The 26,425-nt window shown below is 41.7% G+C and overlaps 1 protein-coding gene across 1 annotated transcript in view; it reads left to right on the plus strand.

The window, feature by feature from the left end:
- The window catches only part of LOC108718298 (kinesin-like protein KIF13B), a 123,624-nt gene that overhangs the window by 23,100 nt on the left and 74,099 nt on the right, over positions 1 to 26,425 (plus strand). Inside the window, exons 3-11 of the mRNA XM_018266021.2 lie at positions 9,017 to 9,029; positions 9,355 to 9,415; positions 12,012 to 12,104; positions 13,179 to 13,359; positions 14,821 to 14,908; positions 15,268 to 15,402; positions 24,094 to 24,206; positions 24,341 to 24,452; positions 25,681 to 25,893. Coding sequence (XP_018121510.1) covers positions 9,017 to 9,029; positions 9,355 to 9,415; positions 12,012 to 12,104; positions 13,179 to 13,359; positions 14,821 to 14,908; positions 15,268 to 15,402; positions 24,094 to 24,206; positions 24,341 to 24,452; positions 25,681 to 25,893 — 1,009 coding nt within the window. The remainder of the gene's footprint in view (positions 1 to 9,016; positions 9,030 to 9,354; positions 9,416 to 12,011; positions 12,105 to 13,178; positions 13,360 to 14,820; positions 14,909 to 15,267; positions 15,403 to 24,093; positions 24,207 to 24,340; positions 24,453 to 25,680; positions 25,894 to 26,425) is intronic.

Raw genomic sequence — 26,425 nt, forward strand, 5'->3', positions numbered from 1 at the left:
ACTGATTGGTTACCAGGCAGTAACCAATCAGAGACTTGAAGGGGGCCACATGAATCATAACTGTTGCCTTTGAATCTGAGCTGAATGCTGAGGATCAATTACAAACTCACTGAACAGTTATGTCCCATGTGGCCCCCCTTATAGTCACTGACTAATTCAGAGTTAGAGAGCTGAAAAGCAGGAAGTAGTGTTCTGGTTATTATGTTACACATCCACTCACTCCAGCCTTTATACATTACATTTTTGCCTAACTAACTATATTAGTAACATTTTTTATTTTGTACAGCCTATATATTTACCAAGTTTTTATTTTTACACTGAACTGTTCCGTTAAAGGACAATTCAACCCCCCCAACTAATAAAACCCCCATACCCCCTCCCTGCTGACACTGCAACAAGGGGGGGGCAGGGATGGGGGACTATGTATGGTAGGGGATTTTATTAGTTGGGGGTTCAAATTCTCCTTTAAGGCTACTTTGTTGGCGTTCTTCTGTTTGTCTTTATCAAGAATAGCTTTATATACAAATGCAATACGCCTGCTCCCACCCATAAGCTGTACAAGGATCTTTGCACCCAACAAGCTAATGTCCAACACATCCCCTCCCATCCATAGGTTTAAACACAAATATAGAGAGAAGGAATATTCTGTGTGCCCCTCAAAGGAAAACTATACACCCAAAATGAATACTTATATATACGTAAATACTTATATGTTTATAGAAACATTAAGTGGCATATTAAAGAATCTTACCAAACTGGAATATATATTTAAGTAAATATTGCCCTTTTACATCTCTTGCCTTGAGCCACCATTTTGTGATGGTCTGTGTGCTGCCTCAGAGATCACCTGACCAGAAATACTGCAAATCTAACTGTAACAGGAAGAGATCACCTGACCAGAAATACTGCAAATCTAACTGTAACAGGAAGAGATCACCTGACCAGAAATACTGCAGCTCTAACTGTAACAGGAAGGGATCACCTGACCAGAAATACTGCAGCTCTAACTGTAACAGGAAGAGATCACCTGACTAGAAATACTACAGCTCTAACTGTCAGGATCTACCAACAGTGTGTGGTTGGCAGGTAGGAGCCGAAATGCATGGTAACATGGCGACACCATGTTTGGTGTTAGAATAACCAGGAAATGGAAGTGTGCTCAGAATGAAGTTTAATGGTAAACTATAAACAATTGGTGCTGGTGAAACGGAAGACAAATAATAAGAAGTAAAATGAGAACTATAACAAACCAAAGGTTGGGGCAGGCTGATGCAAGTCCGTGTACACAGGCAAGAGTTCATAGGCGGGCGGCAGGCGATACAAGTCCTAGGAACAGGCAAGAGATCAGTGGCAGGCGGCAAACAATGCAAGTCCGTGAAACAGGCGAAGGGTCAAACCAGGAGATCAGATCAAGGATGTAGCAGGTACAAGGAATAAACAGGTCAGAGGAACAAGCAGGACAAGTCAGGAATCAGGGACTGGGTAATTTCAGGAACACTGGCACAAGGCGACTAGAACACAGAAATAAATCAATGATCCAGCAATGGCTGGCAGAAAGGTAATGGCTTATATAGAGCCTTGATGATAAAATCACCGACACCTGGCTTCAATGAGATTAGGGGTGGAGACATGGAATAGCAGTAATCTACACTGACAGTTCGAGGTGTGAGCTCCAACTGCCTCCAGTGGCTCAGCATGAGAATGCACTGTCCAGTCAACCTGCAGACCAGGGATTCAATCCCCAATAGTCCTGACACTAACTGTAACAGGAAGACGTGTTGGAAGCAAAAGACACAACTCTGTCTGTTAATTGGCTCATGTGACCTAACAAGTATAGTTGGTTGGTATGTTTGTGTGCACAGTGAATCGTACGATCTCAGGGGGGCGGCTCTTATTTTTTAAAATGGCAATTTTCTATTTATGATTACCCAATGGCACATACTACTAGAAAAGTATATTATTATGAAAATGGTTTATTTACATGAAGCAGGGTTTTACATATGAGCTGTTTTATGCAATATCTTTTTATGGAGACCTACATTGTTTGAGGGGTATAGTTTTCCTTTAAGCTGTGACTTCATACTGTATGTAGAAACCATATGTCAACTCCCTCCTATATCTTTTTAGATTTCCAGAAAAGGAATTTTTGTGTGCCTGTTCAAAAGAAATGGACTGTAATCCCTTCTGTTGAATAGGGGTTATGCCGCCAACCTGCCAAGCCTCGTAACATGTGCCCAAGAGAAACAATAGTGGGCAAAAGTGACAGTGTTTATTCTAGTAGCCCTGGCATCTCATCCTTGCCAGCTTGCCCTGTCACATTCGTTTTACCCTCGTGTTAATGCACAATGATCAGAGCGCATGGCTAAGTCACGCTGCCCTAATCTCCTATGAATTTGCCGTGTGATCTGTTTTTTGTTTTTTTTTGACTTAAAGGAAATCTATACCCTCAAAATGAACACTTAAGCAACAGATAGTTTACATCATATTAAGTGGCATATTAAAGAATCTTCCCAAACTGGTCTATATATTTAAGTAAATATTGCCCTTTTACATCTCTTGCCTTGAACCACCATTTTGTGATAGTCTGTGTGCTGCCTCAGAGATCACCTGACCAGAAATACTGCAGCTCTAACTGTAACAGGAAGAAGTGTGGAAGCAAAATACAGAACTCTGTCTGTTAATTGGCTCGTGACCTAACATGTATCGTTTGTTTGTGTGCACAGAGAATCGTACGATCCCAGGGGGCGGCCTTTATTTTTTAAAATGGCAATTTTCTATTTATGATTACCCAATGGCACCTACTATTAGAAAAGTATATTATTATGAAAATGGTTTATTTACATGAAGCAGGGTTTTACACATGAGCTGTTTTATGCAATATCTTTTAATAGAGACCTACATTGTTTGGGGGGTATAGTTTTCCTTTAACAAAATAGGTAATTTCCGACTTTTAACAAGAGACTTGGATTTTTCTCTGGGTTTTTAGCCTGTGTTTAAGTGGAACGTCTGCCATTGCTGTGAAATAAAGTCACCAAACTGTAGTTGTTTTTGTTTTTTAAGAAATCTGTTTAACCGAGAGACTCATTTTATTTTGTTATTTGATGTTATTGAGCGCCACAATTCATGTTTGAGCTCCAGACAGACAACAGAAACAACTGGTTGTGCCGGGAGGCAACTACTGGGAACGTCCAACTGTCAAACAGTCTGATTGTGTTGTCTGCAACAGGAAACAATTTAATATATTTATTATTAATAGCAGTCTCTACCTATTCTCCCGTAAGGGCACTTAAAGGAGAACTAAAACCTAAAAATGAATGTAGCCAAAAATGTCATATTTTATATAATTACCTTTAGACTCACATCTTAAAGGGCATTTCACCTTCATTAGCAAATTAATAATACTTAAAAACCACAGAAATGTGTTCAAACTTCCATAACCTGCCAAATTTTGTAAAATGAACATGGTAATTAATGGTTCTGGCCACAATATGGGCGTGGTCAAAAAATGTTCGTCACGCTTCACACGGCAAATCTTTTTCTCCCTCTTTCTGTTTCCAAAATGTTGGGAGGTATGAAACAGCAGCTTGTACTTGATCCCAGCTGAGATATAATTAATCCATATTGGAGGCAAAACCAGCCTATTGGCTTTATTTAATGTTTATATGATTTTCTAGTAGACTTAAAGGGATACTGTCATGGGAAAACATGTTTTTTTCTAAACACATCAGTTAATAGTACTGCTCCAGCAGAATTCTGCACTGAAATACATTTTTCAAAAGAGCAAACAGATTTTTTATATTTAACTTTGAAATCTGACATGGGGCTAGACATTTTGTCAATTTCCCAGCTGCCTCCAGTCATGTGACTTTGATAAACTTCAGTCACTCTTTACTGCTGTACTGCAAGTTGGACTGATATCACACCTCCCTTCCCCCCCCTCAGCAGCCTAACAACAGAACAATGGGAAGGTAACCAGATAGCAGCTCCCTAACACAAGATAACAGCTGCCTGGTAAATCTAAGAACAACACTGACTAGTAAAATCCCGGTCCCACTGAGACACAGTCAATTATATTAAGTAGGAGAAATAACAGCCTGCCAGAAAGCAGTTCCATCCTCAAGTGCAGGCACAAGTCACATGACTGGGGGCAGCTGGGAAATTGACAAAATGTCTAGCCCCATGTCAGATTTCAAAATTGAATATAAAAAAATCAATTTGCTCTTTTGAGAAATTAATTTCAGTGCAGAAGTCTGCTGGAGCAGCACTATTAACTGATGCGTTTTGAAAAAAACATGTTTTCCCACGATCCCTTTAAGGTATGAAATTATAGAAAGTTCCGTTATCCGGAAAATCACAGATTCTGGATAACAGGTCCCACACCTGTATTTGTGTGTCATTTTTCATGAATCTATCAGTTTGTCTATACTGATGGACATTAGAGCTTACAATCTAAAAGCAGAAAGGTGTACTTAAAGGGGAACTATTGCAATAATAAACATTAAGGGGCCTATTTATTAAACTTCAAATTTTTCTGGTCACTTCTTTAAAGAGGTGAAAACTTTAATTTTTAGAGGGGGAAAAAAACTTAAATTTTTCGTGATTTATTATGGTCCAAAGCTGCTTACAATCTGAACATACTAAAACTGTTGAAATCATGTAGAAGTCAATGGCAGATAGTGCCTTTAACAAGTTGAAGATGTTTCTTGCCTTCATGATCTTCGAGGGGTTCGGGCTGGTTCTCGTTCAATAATCAAAAAAAAGTTGCATCAAATTGAAAAAGTCACACAATTTGATATGAAGCATGATTTTGTCGTGACTTTTTCACGCACTTGCTTTTTTCATTCGGATTTATTTGTAAATTAAGGCCATTCGGGTTTGGTCAAATTTTTATTTTTTTTATAGTGAGAAAAAGTCAAATTTTAGTAAATACCCCTTAATATAAGCTTCATATAAGCTTAATATAAGCTTCATCTCACTGAAATAAGATATAGTTAATTAGAAATTCTGTTCTGTTTCTGAAATAATCAAGTTTATCTTCACTCTCCCCCTCTCAGCATCTGTTTCTCTTCTTTCTCCCTACATGCAGGAGTCAGAGTGAGATTTTGATTGATAAGTCTAAGATGTCTTTAGGGGGGGGGGGATGCTCCTTTTACCTGGAAGATGCATTAAATCTACCACTTTCAAAATAATCAACTGACAGAATTTCTGTCTCTCCACATGCAGGATTTGTGCTGAAGGAACCTTATATAAAATTTTCCTTTTTGCGGTTGTTCCCCTTTAAAGATATGGTCACAGGGGGCGTATGGAGTCCTACTAATCAAGCATTTGCACCAACATCTCACGTCCATATGACTTTAAAGTTAGGGATGCACCGAATCCAGGATTTGGTTCGGTATTGGGCCTTTTTCAGCAGGATTCAGCTGAATCCTTGTGCCTGGTCAAACCAAATCCTAATTTGCATATGTAAATTTGGGGTGGGTAGGGTAATCACATGACTTATTGTCACAAGAAGAGTTTTTTCCACTTTTTCTTTTTCTGATCCTAATTTGCATATGCAAATTAGGATTTGGTTCGGTATTCGGCCGAATCTTTCACCAAGGATTCGGCCGAATCCCTATTAGTGGATTCGGTGCATCCCTAGTAAAAGTGCTAACAATGTTTCGCTAGGCAGAAACGAACGCTAGCGAAACTTTGTTATGAATTGCTCGCAAAAAGTCTCCAGCGTACGTCATACCTCCCAACATTCTGGAAATAACAAGAGGGACAAAAAAGTTGCAGTACACCAAATTTTTGACCACGCCCATTTTTTGTGACCACACCCCCTAATTACCATGTTCATTTTACAAAATTTGGCAGGTTATGAAAATTGTAACATTATTTCTGTGTTTTTTTCCCCACTTATTACAGTTTTGCTGATGAAGGTGAATTGCAATTTAAGCTGTGAGTCTAACTTTTCCCAAGAGAACGGCTTATCTCAAAATTGTTACAAAAGTATCTTATCTGCAGCAGTGGCTGTTCTTGGCTCTCTGCCAAAAGCCAATTAAGTTAGAAACATTTTCTTTTTCTGCCTGTTCAGTGCAGAGAAAATCTGGACTTTCCAGTACAAACAAGGGACTGCAGGTTGAGCTGTCAAAAGAGGGCCTCTTGGGAGGTATCGCCTACGGTAGCCGAGACGCAACTTTGCATTTTAGTGAAGTAGCGTAGTAGTAACACTTATGTAGTAGTAACAAATTTGCACCTGGCGAAGTGGCAACCAAGTGTGACGAATCGTTCGCTGGCGAAAATTCGTCATTTAGTGAATTTGCCCCTTTGTTGGCCAGTCACTTTTCAGAGAGCCTGACTTATTCTTAATATTCTTAATATGATGATCGTTCAACTTCTCACTGCACCAGACTGCACCCAATGGGAACGTGACTCTTAATGCCGGTGTAAGACATGCCGGGAGATTTCCTCAGCGACTTACCTCTCAGCGCGTCTCTCCCCGAATTATGGCGCGCATGCGCGCACTTCCACATTCCTCTTCAAAGTGACGCTGGCGTCCAATGCTTCACGTCATCAGGGTGCGTCTAATTGGGAGTTTTGGCGCCAAAGATTGTTTAAAAGGCCTGTCCACCATTTTGCTAATTCCCAAGCTGGTTCCAGTTTTTCTGATCCTGCCGAATCGTTCTTTACTATTGAATTCCTGGTTTTCGACATTTTGCCTGACTCTTGACTTTGTTTGTCTGCCTTGAGCCTTTGCCCGACCTCGACTATGTATTCTCTTCATCCTTGCCGGTACCACGCTTACGATTATTACTCCGAACTTCCTTGTTGGATTCGGCAGCAGAAAACCCGGGTCCCAAAAGGACGTCGGCGAACACCGGAGCCCACAGAGTATTCCTGTGCATCCACAAGGTACAATCACCTATCAAGGTTCCAGACAACGTGGTCATTACAGCCGGAGTCTTTAAGTCCTCGCTGATACAGTTGAGGGGAGAGGGGCAGGTAGTGTACTTAGCGGAATTCAGATTAAATCTACTTTAACCATGTAGTTATTAGGGGCTGCCAAAAGGCAAGTGATAAGTGTTATAAATAGAAAGTGCGGCTTTATGTGATGTGTCAGAGCATGAACGTTCAGCCTAATTCTGGATTAAACATTGCAGGGATATGACAGATTCTTTGCTTCAGTACTGCAGGAGGTAATGCTCAGATCCACAATAAGCCCAGAAACTGGGTCACTGAGAAATGCACTACAGAAAGTATTGGAAATATGGAAATAACGTGATTATACAGGATGCAGAAAAGGAACGTTTGCTTAATTCTTTTTTTCAGTCTATGCTTGTCAAGGAGTCACTGATTGCTCAGCTCAGTGGGTGATGCCAGTTATGGTACATAAAGGTTTACTTAAAATTAATGTACCAGGACCAGGTGCTTAGAAAGTTAAAGGGATACTGTCATGGGAAAAAAAAATGTTTTCAAAATGAATCAGTTAATAGTGCTGCTCCAGCAGAATTCTACACTGAAATCCATTTCTCAAAAGAGCAAACAGATTTTTTTATATTCAATTTTGAAATCTGACATGGGGCTAGACATTTTGTCAATTTCCCAGCTGCCTCCAGTCATGTGACTTGTGCCTGCACTGTAGGAGAGAAATGCTTTCTGGCAGGCTGCTGTTTTTCCTTCTCAATGTAACTGAATGTGTCTCAGTGGGACATGGGTTTTTACTATTGAGTGTTGTTCTTAGATCTACCAGGCAGCTGTTATCTTGTGTTAGGGAGCTGTTATCTGGTTACCTTCCCATTGTTCTGTTGTTAGGCTGCTGGGGGGGGAAGGGAGGGGGGTGATATCACTCCAACTTGCAGTACAGCAGTAAAGAGTGATTGAAGTTTATCAGAGCACAAATCACATGACTTGGGGCAGCTGGGAAATTGACAATATGTCTAGCCCCATGTCAGATTTCAAAATTGAATATAAAAAAATCTGTTTGCTCTTTTGAGAAATGGATTTCAGTGCAGAATTCTGCTGGAGCAGCACTATTAACTGATTCATTTTGAAGAAAATGTTTTTCCCTTTAAGTACAGTGTTAGCCAGGCCTCTATTTCTCATTTTCTCAGACTCGCTTTCGTTCAGTATGGTACCTATGGATTGGAGGAATGTTGATCTAATTCCTATACTTTAAAAAGGGATTACAGTCTCAGCCTGGCGATTATAGGCCAGTAAATTTGATGTCTGTAGTGGGCAAATTATATGAAGGCTTGTTAAGGGATCACATTCAAAATTATACTCTGAAAAATGTCATTAAGAGCAGTAATCAGCATGACTTTATGATGATAAATGTTGTTGCTTTATATGATGTGGTTAATAAAACATTGGACAGTAGCAAAATCCAAATAGATCACATATACTGCACACCTAAAGTGTTTGATACTGTGCCCCATAACAACTGCTTTCTAAACAAAGGTCTGTTGGGCTTAATGAAGTCGTTTGCACATGGATAGGAAACTGGCTACAGGATCAGGTACAGAGGGTGGTTGTTAATGGGACATTCTCTACTTGGAGTAAGGTTCTTAGTGGGGTCCCCCAGGGCTCAGTATTGGGTCCACTTTTATTTAACTTGTTCACTTATGACTTTGGGGAGGGTATTGTAAGTAATGTATCAGTGTTTGCAGATGACACAAAACTATCAGCCCAATTAATTCCATCCAGGATGGATAAACTTCTTTTAAATGTATGTGTTTTGCACACACAACCCCCTACATGAGGCAGTATGTATATATGTATGCATGTTAATTAAGATAACACTACTTGTATACATTTAAAGATTGTTGAATCTTGAATATATGTATTATACAGTAAGTGCTGAGTGGTAAAGGGAGACAGGAGGAAAGAGCTGCCTGTAGAGCTTACAGTCTGAGTGCTAAAGAAGAGGTCATTCTTAGCATTGCCACACTGATTTCAGTTTATATGTGAACAGTGAGATAAGACTGATGCACCTAAATTAACTATTCCTTTTTTTTCTTTCTTCCTGTTGTGCCAGGAGCCAGCCAAAGGTAAGATACATTCTCTTCTCATATGGGCTACTGTATAATCAATAGGTTCTAACCACACTGCATGCTGGGTAAATTGGTACAGTTTTGTAGCAACACTGCCTTCCAAATAAATATATTCAAAATGTATTGCTTGCTGGGTATATTGATGATTGTAACAGGCTGTCAGAGAGTTTTTGGGAGTATATGTAGCATTACAGGTTAGTTATAGTTAGTCATCTAGTGATGTAGAGACGGGATCCTTTCCCTGTTCCAGTATAAATACAGTAGCCCCTCTATTCCTCTCATTTATGACTCAATACGACACTGATTGGCTCTGTCTCTGCAGGTATTTGCCTACGATCACTGCTTCTGGTCCATGGATGAGTCCGTTAAAGAGAAGTTTGCAGGTAACATTAAATGGCATGCCTTGTGCTTAAGAACTTGTGAGCCAAGCATTCCTTTCTCTTTGATCAATAACCAATCACAAAGTGTGTGCCATTATTAATAGGGAATAGTAACTGCAATCATCATCATTTTTATCCTCCGAAAACCATTGAGCGAGTCCCAGCAGAAGCAATTAATATAGTTGAATCCATAGATGATATTGTGAGGTTATGGGAACACATGCCAGATTTCTATTTTTACTAAACGATTGCAGCTTGGATCAGAGATTGGCAATGCCCAGCTGCTGAACAGATGGAAACCATGTAAGGTTATAGATACAGTATAAGCTATTTACCGTATACTCGAGTATAAGCCGAGTTTTTCAGCATCCAAAATGTGCTGAAAAAGTCTACCTCGGCTTATACTCGGGTCAGCGGTAAGTAGCTGAGATTGCAGTCACTTTTAATCATTCCTATACCAACAGTTCACTTGGGGAGAGACTGCAATATTACACAGCACCCTCTGTTGGTTATAAGAAAGAATAACAGTGACTGCAATATCACACAGCGCCCTCTGTTGGTTATATGAAGGATTAACAGTGATGGCAATATCACACAGCGCCCTCTGTTGGTTATACGAAAGATTAACAGTGACTGCAATATCACACAGCGCCCTCTGTTGGTTATATGAAAGATTAACAGTGACTGCAATATCACACAGCGCCCTCTGTTGGTTATATGAAAGATTAACAGTGATGGCAATATCACACAGCGCCCTCTGTTGGTTATACGAAAGATTAACAGTGATGGCAATATCACACAGCGCCCTCTGTTGGTTATACGAAAGATTAACAGTGATGGCAATATCACACAGCACCCTCTGTTGGTTGTATGAAGGATTAACAGTGATGGCAATATCACACAGCACCCTCTGCACATGGTAGTGGGACAGTGGGACAATGCACACAGTAATCCGTTTGGCAATTCTCTGTCACCATCAACTTTGCAAAGAAGTCCGGTTGATCGCTGGGGGGGTCGCTTTGGCGGAATGTGCGCTGCAGGGAGACAGGGCTGTAGTTGTGTCTAGGCTTATACTAGAGTCAATAAGTTTTCCCAGTTTTCGTAGGTAAAATTAGGTACCTCGGCTTATACTCGGGTCGGCTTATACTCGAGTATTTACGTAATGTCTTAAAATCAATAGGACTTTTGCACCAGAATTCCATAACTTTCATATGCTTTCTAGTACATTTTCTATTCTAATGCAGAGTATTCAGAATAAAGCTCTTAAAATGCTAATAACATGTGAAATGATTTCCAGTCTATCTGGCAATCTGGTACGTCCTTACTAATTTATTGGCCACTGAAGTTTGGCATGCTCATTAAAACCTTGGGGGTTGATGACATTAGGCCTGTGCATTCCGCTTGCTTCTCAGTAAAGTGATGCTCATGCTTGCTCCAGGAATGGATCCGGGGCATATTAGAGCCACGCTCAGCCTGGTAATAGGCGTCTCAGACCATATCTTCCTTTTCAGAGATTTATTTTTTTGATAGATGGCATTTATTTTAATTTTTACATTTTCTTTTAAAATAAAATATTTTATAGTCATGCACAGATGTAATATTTACATCTATAAGCAATAATGTTTAATTGTTATGCTCTTAGTAATTCTGCCTAAAATAGGAACCCGCTTAAACAAACCTGCCAGTGCCCTGTCTCTAAATAGGGATCTTGCAGCAGGCCTGGTGGCAGTCTTTCAGTGGGATGTTGATTTGTATTATAGCCCGCTCTTTATTGATAAGCCTGTGTAAAGTCTGGAACAGGTTCATCCAAATTAAATTCATTAACTGGGCCTACCTAACACCTCACAGGCTGGCTAAACTGTACCTCCAAGTACCAGATACATGCACCAAATGCAATCTAGCGGTAGGAACTTTTTTCACGTCTTTTGAGAAACAAACAATTTTGGTCAGTTGTTTAAAAGTAAATTAATGAGAGACTGGCCCTTCCCAACATTCAATGCCTGAAAGTATGTCTAGTCAGTGTTGTGGAAGACTTGGCTCCATCATCCTACCAACGGTTATGTTATCTCCAGTTATTGTTCTACATGAAAAAAAGGGTTACTGTTGACTTGGAAGTCCACATTTGCTCCAGCATTCACCCTCTAGAGAAAAAATGAATTCATGACGTGTTACCCAAACAAAACCTGGTCAACTTGCCATGAGGTTGCCCAACTAAGTTCAACACAATATTGGATACTTGGTTGAATGCTCAGTCTTTATAAAAAGACACGACTCTCGAAAGCCTATTTAGCATTTCTCTTCCCTGTTTCTATTTTTATTCCTTCACCTAACCTGGTTTGTTGTAACTGTTAAAGCATTAAATCAAAACTATAAACAAAAGCCATTGTAATCACCATGTGTAGTAATTTTATCACTGATCATAGATATAATTCAATCTGGCTGCTCCAGGATGACCAAACAATATTGAAGGGCTGATGTTCCACAAAATAAAGTGGTTAACCCTGTAGGTCACAACCTCAAAAGATCACTCCAAAATCCTAGTCCTTATGGTCCGGCCCAATGTCTATATACCACAATAACTGGATCTGTTTCTCTGCAGGACAAGATGTAGTCTTTCAGTCCCTTGGAGAGAATATACTACAGAATGCATTTGAAGGCTACAATGCATGTGTCTTTGCCTATGGGCAGACTGGTAAGTTGCTAATCCAATACGGCTGAATTTACCAATCAACAATATTGAGGGGGTAAGAAGTTAAGTTGGTTAAAGTGCAAACATTGCATCTAAAATGGTTTTGGGGTGGGTCACTTTTTGATACTGTTACAGCTTGTCAATAGCAGCAATGATCCAGGACTTCAAACTTGTCACAGGGGGTCACCATCTTGGAAAGTGTCTGTGACACTCACATGCTCAGTGGGCTCTGATTGGCTGTTGAGAAGCTAAGCTTAGGGCTCGTCACTAATTATCCAGCAGAAAATGAGCTTCCCTGGCTGTAATATAAGCTGATGCTACAGGTTTGCTGATTATTCAATTCTGATGCTAATTGCACTGGTTTCTGTGCTGCCATGTAGTAATTATGTGTATTAATTACTAATCAGCCTTATATTGTGACATTTCTATTCTATGTGTACTGTATATTGTGAGTGGGTCCCTAAGCTCAGTAAGTGACAGCAGCACAGAGCATGTGCAGTGAATCAGCAGAAAAGAAGATGGGGAGCTACTGGGGCATCTTTGGAGACACAGATCTTTACTGCTAAAGGGCTGTGGTTGCCTTGGGCTGGTACAGAAGCACAAAACATAATGTACAACATTTCTAACTATTTTTTTAATTATGCTTTAGTTCTCCTTTAATGGAGATGTATCAGAGCCCTGTGAGCATGAGGAAGGGGATCCTTGGGATTCATGCTCATCATGCTCAACAGAGTTGGTTCATTTATACACAGTAGGCATTTTGCTTAACTGCAGTAACCCTCCAGCAACCAATCAGGGATTTGCTTTCAATTTCTAAATCGGGCTCAAAACAAATGTATGATTGTTACTATGGGTTATTGCATTGGTGCAAAGCTGACTGGTGTAAATAAACACCAAAGTTTCACAAGCACTCACCTTTAATATTTAGTCCTATAAACTTCAAAAGCTGTGATTTTGGGGTTCTGCCCTTTACAGTGATTCTCTTGTCTTTGTCATATATATGAGGCATTTAAAAAATGTGGGCTGGGATTGATGGTCAATGTGGTAGGCTGTTGATTGTAACTTGTGTTTGTCCAGGCTCTGGCAAGTCCTACACCATGATGGGCTCGGCTGACGATCCCGGACTAATCCCAAGACTATGCAGCACTTTATTCGAAAGAACCCAGAAAGCAGAAAACGAAGAGCTGAGCTTTAAAGTGGAAGTCTCCTATATGGAAATCTACAATGAAAAAGTCCGGGATCTCCTTGATCCAAAAGGGTACGTCAGCTGAATTTTTTTTGCTTAAATTGTACATTTTATACTTTTTTGCGGGGTTGGGATTTTGCTCTTGCATACAGGAGCTGCTGATTTGTTGCTTGTTCTCCAGCCCCCAGTGGGCTATTAAACCCATCTGCACCATCTCAAATAGTCTACTTTCCAGTAAATGTCATTTAATCATGTCAGTCATTGACACCCATTTACTGGCTAGGATTGGTTTTATTCCTATGCTTTCTGTTTGTGTTATGTCTCTGAGGTACACGGATCTATTACAAAACTAAAAGGTCATGTTGCCAGTGGGAACATTTCACATGGCACCATGTTCAGCCAGTTAAAGTGGTCACTATAGCCTTTTTTTTCTGCTCAGTTGATAGAATTCAGCAGGTTAAAGGACATGTGCGTGTACATTTTCCTACCATATATATAGGTTAGACATATCTTCCCCACCCATGCCACGTCATTTGTACCACATATATCCCTCTATTTGCCAGCACCATCAGATTTTCCTAAAAGAAATAGCAGCTTTAATCCTGCGGCCATTTTCCCACTGACACAGCATCAGTAACACTGACATCTGTAAACTGGACATGAATGCTGTAAAGTTCATGCAATGCAGAATGCAGGTTTACACAGGCACAACATACTTTGATAAAAAGTTCTGCTGGGGTTGAGCACTGTAATGTTTAATAGGGATGCACCGAATCCAGGATTCGGTTCGGGATTCGGCCTTTTTCAGCAGGATTCGGATTCGGCCGAATCCTTCTGTTCGGCCGAACCGAATCCTAATTTGCATATGCAAAAATTAGGGGAGGAGAGGGAAATCGTGTGACTTTTTGTCACAAAACAAGGAAGTAAAACATTTCCCCCTTCCCACCCCTAATTTGCATATGCAAATTAGGATCCTAATTTGCATATGCAAATTAGGATTCAGCTTCGGTTCGGTATTCGGCCGAATCCTTAGTGAAGGATTCAGGGGTTCGGCTGAATCCAAAATAGTGGATTCGGTGCATCCCTAATGGTTAAGATGAGATCAGGAGTGGTGGTTAGGAGTTTCTTTGGGAAGCAGCAATGCTATCTCTTCATTGGCTGTTAGACTGGAGAGTGTGTTTAGTAATCTGAGCTGAGAAGAACTGAGCATGCTCATGAGCCAACGGCCAAAGTAAATTGCTGAGGGAGGGGGCAGAGTGGGTAAGAGGAGTAGAAGGAATTCTAAGTGATTAAGGGGATGCTGCAGCCTTACTGTTAACCTTCACAGAGTGACAGTTATCTAAAGATTTCAAAGAGGATATTCACTGATTACATTTTTTGGGGAGGGTTTACATCTAAATCAGTAGTTGATATGAGTCAACCAATGGAATGACACAATAAAGCACAAGACAGAGCAAACTAATGCTATTGTTTTACACGTTGTTAACTCTCTTTCTGCTCAAACCAACTTATAACATGACATTTTATTTTCAGAAGCCGACAGTCCCTTAAAGTCAGAGAGCACAAGGTTTTGGGCCCATATGTCGACGGCCTATCAAAGCTAGCTGTCTCCAGTTACAAGGTATATACCAGTGTTCCTTTTTAATTAGATCATTTATAATACCCTGGAAGCAGGAGCAGCAATGTTGGGAGTTAAATAGTAGTTGAGGTTGAAAAAAAAAAAAACACAATTACATCAATGTGTTGCCGAAGTCCAAGCTAAAACCTAGTTTTTAGTAGCCCAGCAACCTCCAGTGATGCAGAGTCTTATTCATTTGACTGTGAGTATTGTGGTGTGTACCTGCTTCAGTACCAATTGTCATACTTTATACTGTTTTAGGAGAATAAATAGATAACCCTACAATAAATCATTTGTCATCATTGTCCAAGTGGTTATTAATAAAATTACACATTAATGCCATTTTTTGCATTATTTTTAAGGATATTGAGTCATTGATGTCAGAAGGGAACAAATCTCGCACGGTGGCGGCGACCAACATGAATGAAGAGAGTAGCCGATCCCATGCTGTCTTCAACATTATCCTCACTCACACTCTGTGCGATGTCCAATCCGCGGTAAGGAACATCCCCCAATATCTCTTTGTGGTGCTGTACCTGTACTGCGATACACAACAAAATGTGTGGTTGTTATAGGGAACTGAACTGTAACTGCTCTTACTGAATGGCAAGTTCTTCCGGAGCTGGAGTACAGATGTTTCCTTATCTCTTCCACCAGAAAGAACTTGCTTAAATTACTAATAGTTTATCTGGGCAAAAAATTTTTCAGGTTATTTAGATTATTCATATTCTTGCTCAATTCCCGAGTTATAATTTGGGATTAAGTGGGTGCCCAAGCCCTCGTGAATGTTTTAGTCGTTCATCTCCCTTTGTACAATCTCTGATCTGCCCTTTGTGATTCGGTGATTCATGGTGTCTCTTAAAGGGGAAAGAAACCTAGTCGGCGCAAACCCCCCACCCCCCCTCCCGTTTGTTGCCCACCCTCCCTCCTCCCCCCTGGCCTACCCGTCCCGCTGGGCAAATGCCCCTAACTTGTTACTTACCCTTCTGCGCTTTGAATGGCGAATGCGCAGTAGGATCATTTCGCCGGTACGATCTACTGTGCATGCGCGTGACTTTTGGCGCATGCGCAGTAGATCCGTACCGGCGAAATGATCCTACTGCGCATGCGCCAAAACGCCGTTCACAGCAGGAAGAAGATCGCATGGAAGAAGATGGTGCCTGTGAACTCCGTGGACTGGACCTGCGCAAAAGGGTAAGTAACAAGTTAGGGGCATTTGCCCAGCGGGACGGGTAGGCCAGGGGGAGGAGGGTGGGTGAGCAACAAACGGGAGGGGAGGTGGACGGTTTGCGCCAACTAGGTTTCCTTCCCCTTTAAATGTATAGGATTCAGTGCCATCTGCACAAATGTAAACAAGCAAAGACTTTTGCACTGCCTTATTAGATTCCTATAGGTCTTCTCACAAGCAGCCCATCTTTCCTGGGAATGGCCAGTCAGACATCTGTGGCCCCTGGGTTGTAGGAAATTCTCAGAAAAAACAGATTGTAATGTTGGTGCAACAGGTTTATCTAGTTGTTTTCTCAATCTAACAGCAGTAGCAGCCAGAGGGGTTTCTTATGTTTTCCAAACTTTGTATGTTCCGTGCTATAAAGGGGCTGTTAAAATGCCTGAAATCATCGCCAGTTTTTACTTATTTTGTGTGCTGTGGTGCCTAGCACAGTTTCTATATTCTATGTAATATAGTAACATAGTAAGTTAGGTTGAAAAAAGACGAGGGATGCACTGAATCCAGGATTTGGTTCGGGATTCGGCCAGGATTCGGCCTTTTTCAGCAGGATTCGGATTCGGCCAAATCCTTCTGCCAAGCCGAACCGAATCTGAATCCTAATTTGCATATGCAAATTATGGGCGGGGAGGGAAATCACGTGATTTATGCAAATTAGGTATATGCAAATTAGGGTTCGGATTCGGCCAAATCTTTCACGAAGGATTCGGGGGTTCGGCTGAATCTAAAATAGTGGATTCGGTGCATCCCTAAAAAAGGCACACGTTCATCAAGTTCAGCCTTTTAACTTTTTTAACTAAAGGTGGCCAGAGACGTAACAATTGCAATCTTTCTTGAAAAAGATGTTTCCAAGAAAGATCGTTCATTTCAACACACACGTGTAGAGCTGAATCATCAGATATACATATAGAAACAATAGAATTCTACCTGTATCTGACAATTCACCACTAATAATGCCCTTCAAAGGCAACCGATCAAAATTTTCCGTCCAGCCCGATCCACGAGCCGACTAATATCCAAGTCTTCTGTCGATATCGTTTGGCTCTTCTCCCACCAAATATCATACGAAAATCTGTTTCGTACGATATTATCTGTGCGTTTATGGTTAGTTTCTCAGTTTCCAAACTGAGATTAAGAAAATTCTAGGAAAAAAGTCAGTCTTTTAGGCTTACTCTCTCTTGCCGATCTTCCCACAGTCACTCAGCTGTATCGAAAGTCTCCAAAAAAATGTATATAGATCAGCGCCTATGGCAGTAGAGAAAGCAGAAACCAAAATAGTGCAGTAGGTTCAAATACTGCGAGAGCACCCAGTATCAAAAATTACTCATTGAAGTGTGTTTCCCCTTTTAAACTTTCCACTCCCAGTAGTGATGTATACAGTTAATTCAATCCTCCACCATTTGGCTAAATTTCCTACTCACAAGATGATAATTTGATATATTACCCATAGTATTAGCAGATCTCACTCTCCTCCTGGGTCCGCTCTTGTGCTCCAATATAGAGAAATACAAATCAAAATAGTGTAACACAATTTATTAAATTTAAATACTTTAAAAACAAATTGCACATTTGGTTGTTTGAAGTTAAAGGAAAACTAAACCCCTTTGGCGCTAAAATCCCTCCCCTGTGTTGCCCCCCCTCCCTCCTCCCCCCTGGCCTTCCCCCCCCCCTGGGAAAATGCCCCTAAGTTGCTACTTACCCCTCTGTGCAGGTCCTGTCCATGGAGTTCACAGGCACCATCTTCTCCCGTTCTGTCTTCTTCCTAGATTGTCTGGCGTTTGGCGGCGCATGCGCAGGAGGAGCATTTACCGGTTCAGCTCTACTGCACATGCGCTGAAAGTCACAAAATTTTCCGATTTCTTTTTTTGGAAACTTTGTGACTTTTGGCACATGCGCAGTAGAGCTGAACCGGCAAATGCTCCTCCTGCGCATGCGCCGCCAAACGCCAGACAATCTAGGAAGAAGACAGAACGGGAGAAGATGGACAGGACCTGCGCTGAGGGGTAACTTAGGGGCATTTTCCCGGGGGGGAGGTAGGCCATGGGGGCAACACGGTAGGGTGGAGGGATTTTAGCGCCGAAGGGGTTGACTTCTCCTTTAATCACACATAAATGCATCAGTTTCACAGGCGGTTAGCTCCAACATAGGGACCTTGCCTGTGTGCGTATGTGTTCCTCTCGTGGCCTTCCCTGCGATCAAGTGTGATGTCACTCCCTGGCTGACGCGTTTCGCCGAACCAATTGGCTTCCTCAGAAGCATGCTGTTTTTAAGAACCGCTCACAAATGGTTGCCCTAGTAACTGCAAGCGCTCAAACTATTGCGCTCCAGAACTGCGTTCCAAAGCCTGTCTCTTGCCCAGTGTCACTTCCGGGTCGTCGTGACTTAGGCTCATATAGAACGGGTTTCCATGGCAACCATTTGTCACTAAGCTTTCTAAATTCGTTAGTTCTTTAGTCATAATTCCAACGCTTTTGCATTTCTTATTTCTCATGGTTTTTGTGTAATCCATTAATATCCATTAGCATAATGCTCTGCTGAAATGGCTGGAGCAGCTCTCCATATGTTTTAGCTTTGCAACAAGAGGCCAGGAGCAGCTTTTGCTATGTAGTAGAATGATCTCACAGCAATGGACCAAGAGCCTCTCCCTGTAACCTGCTGTAGATCTGCCCATGCCCTGGTTTATTAGCCTTACAGCAAGAGGCCAACTGCAGCCCCTCATATCCAGTTGTGTTGTACAATGGCCTTGAAACAGGAGACCAGGAGCAGCTTCCCATATCTCCCCCCTCATGAACTTGTGCAAGAAGTGTTGAGAACAAATACAACCACTCTTATTATTGATACATTCTCCAAAGAGCCAGAAAAACAAAGTCACTTGGGGATCTGTAAATACGTTTTTCCACAGTTAAATGAATTACAGATTTGTCCTGTTGGGGGGAGCGTGCACAGAGTAAGAGATGTGATATAAGATTAGTATTTACATTATCTCTGTACAAGCCTGAGGCACAGGTAGTGGAATGGAATGCAGTGATGCCTCACGTGGGTTACACATCATTATAATGAGCCACAGGCAGATCCAACCTACCGCAATGAATTAGTAATAAGAGTAAAGCAGTTTGTATAGACCTTTCTTCCTATGGGACTCATAGCACTTTACCACGATGAATAAAACAAATCGGCATGAGTGGGGCACCAGGAATATTATCAACGTCTCCATATGAAACTGATCCTGAGATATGGAGAGCCTCAGCCGTTTGAGGGTGCTGGGAGTTGTACTTAAAGGGATTCCGTCATGATTTTTATGGTGTAGTTTTTATTTCTAAATGACACTGTTTACACTGCAAATAATTCACTCTACAATATAAAATTTCATTCCTGAACCAGCAAGTGTATTTAGTTGTAATATTGGTGTGTAGGTGCATCTCAGGTCATTTTGCCTGGTCATGTGATTTCAGAAAGAGCCAGCACTTTAGGATGGAACTGCTTTCTGGCAGGCTGTTGTTTCTCCTACTCAATGTAACTGAATGTGTCTCAGTGGGACCTGGATTTTACTATTGAGTGTTGTTCTTAGATCTACCAGGCAGCTATTATCTTGTGTTAGGGAGCTGCTATCTGGTTACCTTCCCATTGTTCTGTTGTTAGGCTGCTGGGGGGAAAAGGAGGGGGGTGATATCACTCCAACTTGCAGGACAGCAGTAAAGAGTGACTGATAGAGCACAAGTCACATGACTGGGGCAGCTGGGAAACTGACAATATGTCTAGCCCCATGTCAGATTTCAAAATTAAATCTAAAAAAATCAGTTTGCTATTTTGAGAAATGGATTTCAGTGCAGAATTCTGCTGGTGCAGCACTATTAACTGATGTGACAGTATCCCTTTAAACATCAAAAACTGATATCTAGTGTTACTGGAGCCCCTTAGTAACCTTCATACCTCCCTTCCTTCATACCTTCAGCTGCTGCTCTGTGCAACCCCATGATGTGTGGAACCAGAGGCATTCACCCTTATTTCAACCCCCCTTAAAACTGCTCAAAAGCTGAATGTTGCACACGCCTGAAACATATTAATGCCATATTTTTATATGTACTTGACCAGCCTAAAAAGAACCAAGCTGTAATGGATCCCAAACTTTAGGGATGGCCTCCTTGGGGAGGGCTGAATAGTGGCTGGGGTGACGAAGGCCAATTTGGATGAGATGTGGGTCTCCCATAATCCATTTTCTTGCCATTTTTGTATTATCTTTAATAGCCTTGAAACTACAGTTGATACAGGAATGTAGTTAAAGTTATTTGTAACCTTGTGATGAGCTAAAGGTGCCCTAACCAAATGCTGCAACTGCTTGAGTCTGGATAAATGCAAAACCATTGTAAGTGTAGCAAACAGCTGTTCTGCACCACCTGCTGGATTACATTATTATTCCTAATCCTTCTCTGATTAATACATTCCTTTATAAACCACACAACTGTGAATGTCTACACCCCAATTCCATCCTGGCCACAGTAGCCCATGCCTCCCTCTACACTAACATTGCACATGAGGCCCATTAGACTTTCCCAAAATAACATTTCATAGGAAATTGTATTATTTACACAACACAGAGGTCACTGTCGGCACACGTTTCTGCCCCACGTAGGAGGTGTCCTTGCCCACCTTGGGTATCAACTGGAATCATCATACTCTGTTTTCCTCTGATCACTTGGCCAACTGGACTGTGAATCCATCTGCTGGATTGTTGGATGCTCTTCTTGGCACTTTTGCAATTTACATTATCTATCCAGGCAAGGATTTGCGGCAAATTTCCTCATTTCACCACCTGCAAATTGTTGTGCAAAACTGCAGCGAAAATTTGCACAAAAAAAAATTTGCTGCGACAAAAAAGTTACTTGTGTAAAAATAGTTTTGAGTCAAAATAACTTTGACGCTCATTGACGTTGATGCATTTGGACAAAAAAGTTGAACGGGTAAAAAATTGTTGCGCGTCATATTTATTTTGACGCCCATTGACTTTAACACATTTGGACAAAAAAGTGTCACATGTAAAAATTGTTGCCCGCATAAAAATTGTTTCGCGTCATATTTATTTTGATGCCCATTGACTTTAATACATTTGGACAAAAAAGTCGCACGTGCAAAAAAAGTTGAGCACATAAAAATTGTTGCACGCAGGGCAGGGCCGAACCAGCGCCCCAGGCAACCCCACTGTCTACATCGGCCCCTACGCCACACGCATGCGCACTGGAACCTGAGCACATGCATGCGCACTGGAACCTGAGCACACGCATGCGCACTGGAACCTGAGCACGCGCATGCGCACTGGAACCTGAGCACATGCATGCGCACTGGAACCTGAGCACACAAATGCGCACTGGAACCTGAGCACACAAATGCGCACTCGAACCTGAGCACACGCATGCGCACTGGAACTTGAGCCCACAAATGCACACTCGAACCTGAGCGCGCGCATGCGTACTTACCGGATACGTCAGCCCTCACGTAAGCGTGCATGCGCACAAATGAGCACAACGAACCTGAGCATATGCATGCGCACTGGAACCTGAGCACACACATGCGCACTGAAACCTGAGCACACAAATGCGCACTGGAACCTGAGCACACGCATGCGCACTGGAACCTGAGCCCACAAATGCACAATCGAACCTGAGCGTACGCATGCGCACTTACCGGATACGTCAGTCAGCCCTCACGTAAGCGTGCACAAATGAGCACAACGAGAGGAACTGCAGACCAGACTGGGGTAGGCAGCAGTGAAAGGTACATGCCTGGCGCCCCTCAAGCTTTGCGCCCTAGGCACGTGCCTACTCTGCCTACCCCTAGTTCCGGCCCTGGTTGCACCTCATATTTATTTTGATACATTTCGACAAAAAACTCGCAGGTGTAAAAAAAAAATTCGCCCATCACTAATTATCTATTGTTTTCCTTTTTGTTTCATAATTATTAGCAATTTAACACTCCCGATATCATAAATGTGTAAGAGGAATGCCCCCTACTGTTGTCCTGCTGATGGGTGGAGAGAACAGCAGAAAACATATGTTACTCCATGTCTCCTGTCCCTGGTATTACGCAGATATTTCAGCTTTGCCGCAGGTTGGAGGAAGTGGTAGTACTAAAACCAGATGATGCACATTCACCAAAGAAATACAAAGCATAAAACAAAAACATCACAGTTCCTCAAGCAGCGTGTAAATATAATAATAAGCAGTTTGTTTTTGTCTGTGTTTTGCTAAAGGCCTGAACCACCTTTGATGATCTCACATTCCAAGTGTGTCCATGTTTTCTGTACTTTATGTCACCACTCTGTGTGTGTACCTTGTGCGTTGTTTCTTACCCAAGTGCTTGTTGTGTTGCCATTTAAACCACTACTAGTGACTTATGCAACAGAAACAACAACACACAAACAACACAGCGCAGTTCAAAGGAATTTGCACAATAAATAGAAAGCTGTGTTTTGTCAACGGCTTGAATCCATCTATTGTCATTATTTGTTTATTTTTCCTAATAACGTGGCCCTCCAATTGGCACATCTCCTTGGTACTCTCCCCACCTCCGTAACTCCCCATCTATTTGAATGTGTTGCACTGAACAATGGAATCCGTGAAAGCAAATATAACCTATATCACATAAATAGTCCATACCCCCCGACTGTCCCGTCTTTTGCGAAACAGTCCCAATTTTGACAATAGTCCCGGGTTTGTTACAATGGGATTCTTCAGTCCTGTGCTTGAATGGCTGCCCCCATGGCTACACAGCAGCTTGTTTATATAAACTATAGTAGTACTTATCTGTTATCTACTGTGTATCCTGTGCTTGAATGGCTGCCCCCATGGCTACACAGCAGCTTGTTTATATAAACTATAGTAGTACTTATCTGTTATCTACTGTGTATCCTGTGCTTGAATGGCTGCCCCCATGGCTACACAGCAGCTTGTTTATATAAACTATAGTAGTATTTATCTGTTATCTACTGTGTATCCTGTGCTTGAATGGCTGCCCCCATGGCTACACAGCAGCTTGTTTATATAAACTATAGTAGTACTTATCTGTTATCTACTGTGTATCCTGTGCTTGAATGGCTGCCCCATGGCTACACAGCAGCTTGTTTATATAAACTATAGTAGTACTTATCTGTTATCTACTGTGTATCCTGTACTTGAATGGCTGCCCCCATGGCTACACAGCAGCTTGTTTATATAAACTATAGTAGTACTTATCTGTTATCTACTGTGTATCCTGTGCTTGAATGGCTGCCCCATGGCTACACAGCAGCTTATTTATATCAACTGTAATTGTTTTTGCTGAAGCAAACACACCAGTTTTGCCAGCTCAGAGAAACAGTACATTATATTGTCTTTCCTTTAAAGCACATTCATTTTTTGTGTTACTTTTCCTTTAAGAGGATTAGAACTTTCGCCGGTCAAAGCCAACCTGTAGCCAATAAGAGCATTAGAATTCTCAGGGCTAGACCAACCTGTAGCCAATAGTATAATTTGAAGTGAGCCAACAGGGCTTTTGGCTGTAGGGAGTATTATGAATTAAGTGAGGTTCTTTATAAAAAAGTTTAGAGTCACAAATTTACCCTTTTATTTCTAACATGTCTTTTTGTCTACATTTTTGAACTGTGCCCTGCTTTTCCTACTCCCTGTTCAACCCACCTGGAATTTCTTAAAAGTACAATGAAAGCTGAATTCTGAGCCAGTTAGAATTGGTGAATTAAATCGCTAAATTTGTTTTCCAGACTGGCGCTAATTTTCAAAAATGTCCCAACTCAGGGAAAATCACCAAGTGGCTTTCCAGTCATCTCCATGGTAGCCTTTTATTATTAGGATGTTATTTTCATTCCCCTTTTTTCTAAGAAACCGACATTAAGCTGTTATAATAAATGACTATAAAGTTCTGAATGTTTTAAAGTTGACCTGTGTACGACTGATATATTGATTATTTTTTCCAGACCTCAGGGGAGAAGGTGAGCAAGCTGAGCTTAGTAGATTTGGCCGGAAGTGAAAGAGCCACAAAGACTGGAGCAGCCGGGGAACGTTTAAAGGAAGGGAGTAATATTAACAAGTGAGTCTCCCCTGCACCTGTCGCATTATTTATTAAAAGCCTGATGTGCCTGAAGTGAGGTATCAGGGCTTTGCTCATGCTTTGAAGGTTAATGCATTGAATTATCCTTGCTAGATACATGTTTGTACTTTCAGGTCCCTCACCACCCTAGGCCTGGTTATCTCAGCCCTGGCCGACCAAGCGTCAACCAAGAATAAGAACAAGTTTGTTCCATATCGGGACTCCGTGCTAACATGGCTGCTGAAAGTAAGTATAGAAACTGAATAGACCTGATATAAAAGTCATCAAAATATGACAGTAATCCCCAGGGCCGCCATCAGGGGGGCACAGGGGGTACTGCTGTACCGGGTCCGGACCTGTCTGTGCTGCACTTTTCGAAATAGCCTGGCCCCCCCCTAAAAGCTCCGAAGTCGTGCTGCATCTTCCAAAGAACCGAAGTCCTGAAGTCCTAAAGAGCCGAAGTCCTGAAAAGCCTAAGTCCCGAAGAGCCTAAGTCCCGAAGAGCCTAAGTCCCGAAGAGCCTAAGTCCCGAAGAGACGAAGTCCCGAAGAGCCGAAGTCCCGAAGAGCCGAAGTCCCGAAGAGCCGAAGTCCCGAAGAGCCGAAGTCCCGAAGAGCCGAATTCCCAAAGAGCCGAATTCCCGAAGTCCAGTGTCGGACTGGGACACCAGGGGCCCACCAAAAACCCTTAGACCATGGGCCCACCCAAAAACCTTTAGACCAGGAGCCCACTCTAATTATTATTTTCTTCCTCTCCTCACTCAACCTTTATTCTCCTATTCTCTTTTCTTTACATACTATAATCTATTATTCCATTTATTTAGCCTCTTTATTCTCATAGAAATAGGCAAAAACCATGAAATAGGCCAAATGTTTAGAAGCAGGAGGGCCCCCTGACACCTTTGCCCACTGGGAGTTTTCCTGGTATCCCGGTGGGCCAGTCCGACACTGCCGAAGTCACAAGCAGCTGAAGTCCCGAGCCGCCGAAGTCCCGAGCTGCCGAAGTCCCGAGCCGCCGAAGTCCCAGTGATTTCTAATGGCGGCCCTGGTAATCCCCAAAGGGGGGAGCTGGCCCCACCTGGGTATTCTGAAGTATTGGCAGGGGTCCCAGCCTTGGGTACAATTATACAGTCATTCATTAAAGCTGGGTTGGCAGCCAACATGTCTGGCTTATTTGTTTCCTTCCTCTTGCCAAAAAGAATCATGTACAGTAGAAGTAGGTCCTGGCTTCAACTGCAACAGCTTTTGGTTGGTGATTAGAGTCAGTCATAGAATTCGCCAACCCCACTGCGCTGCTTTCCATTTATGACAAGTGTGAGTGGTATGGTTGAGAGAGGGGATCTTTCCTTCCCCTTTAAAACGTTAAACAAAATGGTAGCTTCACACAATTTTCATTCAGAGGAAATATAATAAATTCTGGGATCTGCTTTATATTGTTACCTGGTTTGTTAACCCATATTCCATTACTCTTGCAGGACAGCCTAGGAGGGAACAGTAAAACGGCTATGGTAGCCACAGTTAGCCCCGCTGCTGATAACTACGATGAGACACTCTCCACCCTAAGGTATGCCGACCGAGCCAAGAACATAGTCAACCATGCTGTTGTCAATGAGGACCCCAACGCCCGAATAACCCGCGAGTTAAGAGAGGAGGTGGAGAAACTGAGGGCGCAGCTTACCCAAGCTAAGGTGAGAAGCATCATTATTGTATGGAAACCGAATTTATTCCTATGACATACAGTAAATGGTTGAGTGGGTACTAGCCATGTCCCTGTGCTGTTATGAATATTTCCCCTGGGAGAATGCTGACAAATTTAAACTGCCATTGACTTTCACTTGGATAAATATTTGCACTTTTTTTAAATATTTCTATTTATGAAAATTTTCAAAAATATAAACTTTCATAAAAAATGACATTGTTTGAGTTATTGCATTGTTAATAGTTATACAATATTTTAGGAAAAATACACAATTATACAATATAACCATACTTGAGTTGATTGTTTTGTACTTGGTTACACAATATTTTCAAAGAAAGTATGACCCAATAGAGAGTAAACCGACTGGGTAATCGGTTAAGGTTTCCTGTGAGCTTTGGAAACAGTTCCATGTGGATTGCAAACAATTTGGTAATTAGGCTCACCATTGTTTGTTATTGAAACCAGAATTAACCATATAAAATGCACGTGAAATTATTAACACTAGGGGCCCATTTACTTTG

Source organism: Xenopus laevis, chromosome 5S, assembly GCF_017654675.1.
Source record: "Xenopus laevis strain J_2021 chromosome 5S, Xenopus_laevis_v10.1, whole genome shotgun sequence".
Lineage (NCBI taxonomy): Eukaryota > Metazoa > Chordata > Amphibia > Anura > Pipidae > Xenopus > Xenopus laevis.